General features: G+C 34.9%; 1 protein-coding gene across 2 annotated transcripts; it reads right to left on the bottom strand.

Annotated features, from left to right (window-relative positions):
* Positions 1-255: 255 nt before the first annotated feature.
* Positions 256-5,446, bottom strand: LOC104897444 (nucleobase-ascorbate transporter 7). Of its 2 annotated transcripts, none has more exons than XM_048647291.2 (15): positions 5,082-5,446; positions 4,623-4,746; positions 3,802-3,899; positions 3,510-3,686; positions 3,298-3,398; positions 3,017-3,092; positions 2,776-2,835; positions 2,459-2,643; positions 2,061-2,157; positions 1,824-1,910; positions 1,591-1,649; positions 1,387-1,478; positions 1,042-1,119; positions 799-959; positions 256-725 (listed from the first exon to the last, which is right to left on the bottom strand). In XM_048647291.2, the coding sequence occupies exons 2-15, from the start codon at positions 4,732-4,734 to the stop codon at positions 507-509; spliced, it is 1,602 nt and encodes a 533-aa protein (XP_048503248.1). In that variant the 5' UTR covers positions 4,735-4,746; positions 5,082-5,446; the 3' UTR covers positions 256-506. The 2 variants fall into 2 exon arrangements, with proteins under 2 accessions (XP_048503248.1, XP_048503249.1); XM_048647292.2 differs by having other exon boundaries at positions 4,623-4,743.
* Between the last annotated feature and the right edge of the window lie 1,062 nt (positions 5,447-6,508).

Below are 6,508 nucleotides of genomic sequence, written 5' to 3'. Positions count from 1 at the left end.
CTCTTCTCCATTCACATCACTGGTTCCTCTCTTAAGCTCCATCAATGGAGTCCAATACTCAAATTATAACACATAATCGGTAACATATGCCCAAACAGGCAAACAGAGAGAAACACCCTGATAAGTCCAACACCCCCAACATCCCATAACAACCTATCTTCGCATGTACGACGTATGGTGAAGTTGTAACCAAAAAAATTATTATAAAGAAGAAAAAAATTGCATGGTAATTTCTTAAGAACAGGAAACAGCATGGGGGCAAACCATACAATTCTTGGAATGCAATTGATTAATCTGAACCAAAGTACGACAATCATTTGAGCAAAAATGCTATATATAAATTTTCCTTCTTTTTTCCAATTTTTCTCATCTACACAGCTAAGGCTAGAGGTCTGCAGCATTAAAACTATGAACATTGCAATCAGAAAAAAAAAAATATTAGGCCAGATTTTCCCATTCTTTTTTTTACTTTCGATTTTCGATCTGTTTCTGTTCTCCTGGAAAATTCACACAGATGGGAAGAACTTGTTAAGGTTGAAGGGCAAGGAGTAAAATTCTTCACTTCTTGTGTCTGACTTGAATGATCGGAATCGGTCCCACCAGATCACCCCCCGATCTTTCCTTATCGCACTGTCTTTCTTACGCAGTGTGACATCCAAGAAAAAAGCCAACAGTCCAGCAACAAAGGGTTCCGACGAGAAAGGCACATTTATCATGTCATTGAACTGCATAATCAAGATACTTTTATTGGCTTTAGGAACTCAGAAAGTAGAAAAGATAGTAATAGTTTGTATTTACCCATCTGGCATGTGTGTGAACTGGACCATATCCCTTCACGACTGTGTACTCATTGAAGTATTGTGGTATAGACAATCCCATGAAAATAGAGAAACCGAGGATGAATTTTGTTCTGAAGCTGTTTAAGTTGCAGAATTGCAGGAAACTGAGACCTGCTGAACCTGCTCAGATTGAGATATGGTGAAGAACAGTTGGAGGGTAAAATTCATGATAAAAAGACAAATGACTGTGCATAGAACATACCAACATATGCAAAGAACAGGCAATATAAAGCTGCCACCATAGGTGCTGGGATTGAAGCAAATACAGCGCCAAATTTACCTATATTGCGATAAAAGCCATATCAGTAAAAGTTAACAGAACAAATCCCTTCAAAAAAAAAGTTTACAGAACAAAGGGGGAGATAAGAGTAAGGCTATCTGGCTATATTTTAGCACGCTAAATTTTTGTCTCATGAGTCTAGTGGGGGCATATCATGTAACTATACTTTGTGTAGGTCTCGCATCTTTTCCATCTCATGTACGTTAGCTAACAAAAATTTAGCCAGAGAGAGATTCTGGAAACATCGACTTCTGAGATAAAACTTACCAAGTATAGAAAAGAAGATCATGAAAACTGCTGCAATCTGTACCACCCTTCGGCTGCCAACACGTGTCAGTGCCAGCAAACCAGCATTCTCCCTGCACATGAGCAAGAAAAGACTCATCACTTTTTCTAGGGCCAAAAATCTGTGAAACAGACTAAAGAGCACTAATATGTGCATAACATAGGATAGAGGTCTATAAGTCTTACACAGATACGGATGAACCATTCCCAGTTCCGAATAGTCCGGACAAAAGAATGCCTACTCCCTGAGCCAAGACAAGATAGCAGAGAGGAAAAACCAAAATCCACATACAAAAAAAGGAAGTCAATAACAAGATAGACTAATAGCATAAACTTCAATCTACTCTACAGTCTACACTTGGAAAACATTTTAAAGATTATTACAGTTTCCTTTACAATGACCATTTTTGCTAATTTACCTGCCAACCAATTCCACGGCTAAGAACAGAAGCTGGCACAGGAGTTGCACTAGCATATCTTGATACCGCAATGAAGGAACCAGTAGACTATTACACAATAAAGGAAAAAGAAGATGAGAATCGTATCAAGAGTAAACTAAATAGTGGGTATTGTAAGAAAAGGTGAAGTATAACAACTAACAAACAATGATTTGCAAGGATGTTTATCACTTCTTCGATTTAAGGAACTGTACAAACCTCCACAAGGGCGACAAATGATGCCATCATCATTGCAAATGCTTCTCCAGCATCAAAAGTTGGAGCTCCCCATTGAAATGGATATGGAATACTTATCCTGCACACAAGTACAAATGGCAATTTTATATTAATTTACAACTATTTAAGTATCTAACTACCAAGTCCAAATATAGTAATTTCTAGTCATGCAACTTCTCTTGGATGGTGAAAAGTAAGTTAGGATCATAGTTCACTGTTAACAAGCTTGGAAGTTTATGAACCTGCTAGTTGGCAGCTTTTGTTTGATTTAGCTGTCTCTTTTTTATTTTTTCCACTTCGGAGGGCTAAAATCATGTCTAAGATGAGGTGAGCTTCTTACACTTTTTCCATACATAGGAGGCTAAGAGAGAAAAAGTTACCATGAAGCACCGCCTATAATTCCAGCACGGTCAGTTCTGCAGCTCAGTTGAGTTGTTTGTGACCTGTGCTTATAAGCACCTCCAACTGTAAGTATGTGAGCATAAATCCACACAATCACCACAGAGAACAGAACAGCAAAACGGTCAAATATATGCCTTTCACCGCGCATCAGATGAGGTATGTACTGCAAAAGTTTAGGCACAAACTCAAAATCTTGATGTTAACTACATAATCTAAAGAGCAAAATTGTCAATGCTATAGGGGAGCTCTCTTCACAGGTAAATTAATGAACTCTGCCACTATGGTTAAAAGTTACCTGTGAAAAGATAAGTAGAAGGATAATATGTGGCAGTCCTATCTCAACACATTTTGCAACCTGTTCACTCAAGAAACATATAGTTAACCACAGTCATTATTCATGTCTCAACTCTTCATCAGGAAGTTCAATTCATAGGACGTAACAGACGAAGAGTCACATGACTCACATTTCATCATTTAAGTCTCATTTTTTTGTCAAGAAGTTCTGAATTTGCAATTTTCAAGGTATTGACACTTACCCCAGGAAAGCCCAACTCATACAAGCCAAATCCAGTAAGGGCTACCAAAGGAACAGCAGCCAATGGACTCAAGAACCTGACCAATTCAGGACATACTTATAAGAGGGTAAAAGTTGGAATTTCTTGTCACATTAGAGATTCAATATAAAAGATCATAAAAATGGACCATTAACAGTCATGATGCCAATTTATAAGGTTCCAAAGTCAAAAATCGGATTTTCAGATCATGAATCATCCCATATCATAAAGTACAACTTTTAGGAAGAAGAGATTTAGTTTACCTTACTACATTACGCCACAAACCACTAAATCCAAGAACAATTTGTAGGGTTGAAGCAACGATGAGGGCGCCTTGAATTCCTCGAATTATCCTATTAAATTTCTGTAAATTGTTCAAAGTATTCAGTTAATATTCATTAAATGATGAAGGAGCATGACTAATCCCCAAAAAGGGGAGAAATCATCACAAAATACATGGTTCCAGTAACCAAACCTCCTGAGGATCGACAATACCACTATAGCGACCAGCCAAAACAATAGAAATTGTGGTGGGAACGTAGGTATAAGAGCCCCCAATTACAGCTGGCAAACGTGTACCGAACAAGGACTGGAACAAAGTGTTCAAACCAGCAACAAATAGCAAGGTTTGAATCATCTTAGCTTTCTCTTCCTACAAAGAATTACCACAATTTCAGATTAAATTATATGTTCCAACTTACAATCAAAAATAAATTGAACATTATATCTTTATAAACTTATATTAGCATAAGCATTAACGTTCATACATTTCCTCCTCCCATCTGGGGAACCAAATAGGTGGGAATGAGCACAGTTGTCCCAAGCATCACCAAGTAATGCTGAAATCCAAGTAAGATAGCCTCAGCTGCAAAAATAAACATATATTGCCAACAAAACCATAATCAGCATATACTTGAGAACCGAGTGAACATATGCAATTTTGGATTAATTTTTACGCGCTATGTTACTTGGGATCCTATATTCATGTCATACACACTTACTTGAAACATATGAAATTGAATTCAACATGTCCATACCTATATCGAACTGTGAAGAATTCGAGCTACATTGCCACCACTTGAATTTTGATTTTCTAAACTTTTTTTATAAGATATCTTTAAAAAAAAGTTCCCAATTGCCCCAGTAAAATTTTTAAAGTCTATTTTGCACCCGCTAATATATTGTTCTGAATCCGCCACTGTGAACACAAATACTTCAAATAAATTAAAGAGTCCAAGTAAACTAATCTACAGTCACAATTGCTAGTTTGCTACATACAGAAACAGAAATCACAAGAAGAACATCACAGTTTACAATTTACATACCCAAAACAACAATTTCAAAACTAAAAACAAAACAAGCCACAAATGATCTTTGACATAAAGAAAACAACAGAATCTGTAGGACCACCACAAGTTAAATTCTACTGTATTTCATAAGTCACAATCACATGAAAATTAAACCCCACAATAACATTTGAACATGAGATCTCCAAAATTGACTACAAAAAACTAACTACTAGGAATATATGAGTATATCTGTATACTATTTATTTAAAGAGGAGAGAGAAAGTGATAAATATACTAACGCCAAGGTGGTGGACTAGTAATACAATAAGAAACACCAGGAAGCTGATCTTTCACTGGATGTGGTTGTAACTCATCTTGCTTTGGTTGCGGACCAGCTCCTCCTCCCGCCATCTTCTTTCTCTTCTAGAAAAATTACTATTAGCAGTATTTCTTAGCTGAATAAAATCAAACTTACAAACTAAAAAAATCCCAGAAAAAAAACCCCACCAAATTCTTTGTGTTTATCTCACTAACAGTGGAAAAACACAATAAAAAGTGAAATTTAAAAATACCCACAAGTTAAGTTTCCCAGAAATCCAAGCTAAAATAAAATCCCAGAAAAAAACACACCAAATTTTTCGTTTTTATCTCAATAACAGTGGAAAAACACAATAAAAAGTGGAATTCAACAAAACCCACAAGTTAGTTTCCCAGAAATCCAAGCTAAAATAAATTCATTCCCAGAAAAGAAAACATACCAAATTCTTCGTTTTTATCTCACTAACAGTGGAAAAACACAATAAAAAGCGAAATTCAACAAAACCCACTAGTTAAATTTCCAAGCTAAAAAAAACCCAGAAAATGAAAATTTGTAGTGTAGCTAAAATATTTGGATGGAGGAGGAAATAGAGGACAGACAATGACTTTGTAAGGAAGAGTGATAATGGAGTGTTAAACCCACTTTAAGCAATTTAGAAACCCAGAAAAGAAAATTGAAGAGGGACCCACTGTATATCTCAAGTAAAGGGAGCCAATAAAGGAGAGAGAATGGTGTGAAAATGGAGAGAGAAAAATTGAGCATTGATGAATAAGGAGGGAGCAGAGCAGAGTAGCAGACCAAAAAGTTAAAGAAAGCAACAATATTGAAAATTATTCAATACCTCTGTGAGAAACCAAGGAATCTTTGTTCTTTCTCTTTTTTCTCTCTCTATTTGTTGTTAATTACCTTGATTATATGGCTATTAATGTTGGTGAAATCAATATGATTGTGTGTACATTTGTTAGATGTATGTTCGAAATTGTAATTTGACGTTACCAATTTACCATGCATATTTAATTATGTCTTAATGGAGAGATTATTGTAAATGGATGAATTTGATATATACATGCACCATTTGCTTTTTCAAGTATTGTGAGATGTTTCTTTGAACATTAGTATTTCTAATTGAGAAGTAAAAATTATGAAAAGTTGATGTTTAGTATCTTCATATTATATTGAAAAGAATTTAATGAGATTGCACATTATATGGCTATTAATGTTGGTGAAATCAATATGATTGTGTGTACATTTGTTAGACGTATGTTCGAAATTGAAATTTGACCTTACCATGCATATTTAATTATGTCTTAATGGAGAGATTATTGTAAATGGATGAATTTGATATATACCTGCACCATTTGCTTTTTCAAGTATTGTGAGACGTTTCTTTGAATATTAGTATTTTTAATTGAGAAGTAAAAATTATGAAAAGTTGATATTTAGTATCTTCACATTATATTGAAAAGAATTTAATGAGATTGCAGTTGACTATTTTTTATCTTACCATAATGGTGAGAGAAAGATTATCAAATTAGTTGATGAATAGTTTCCAAATGAGAAATGGTACATGTAATGTGAAACGGAGGTAGTATGTGGCACTTAGAGTTGCAAATAAACATTAAATATTTTTTCTGGAATAGTACTCGTTCGTTTCTTTTTAGTTTACTCACTTCACTTTTAAAGAGAACCAAAGACGAAGTACAAAAGTATGAGAGAGAAAATGAAATAATGGATAGAAAAACTAAAAAGGTGAGAGAAGGGAAATAAAACGTGGGTTAAAATATTAAAAAGTGGATGACATTGGTGGGAATAGAGGAGAAAGTAGATGAGATGTGTTCCTGATAATAGAAAATGTAACAATGTGTA

The sequence above is a fragment of the Beta vulgaris genome, chromosome 6 (genome assembly GCF_026745355.1).
Source record: "Beta vulgaris subsp. vulgaris cultivar EL10 chromosome 6, EL10.2, whole genome shotgun sequence".
Lineage (NCBI taxonomy): Eukaryota > Viridiplantae > Streptophyta > Magnoliopsida > Caryophyllales > Amaranthaceae > Beta > Beta vulgaris.
This window is presented reverse-complemented; position numbering and strand designations above follow the sequence as displayed.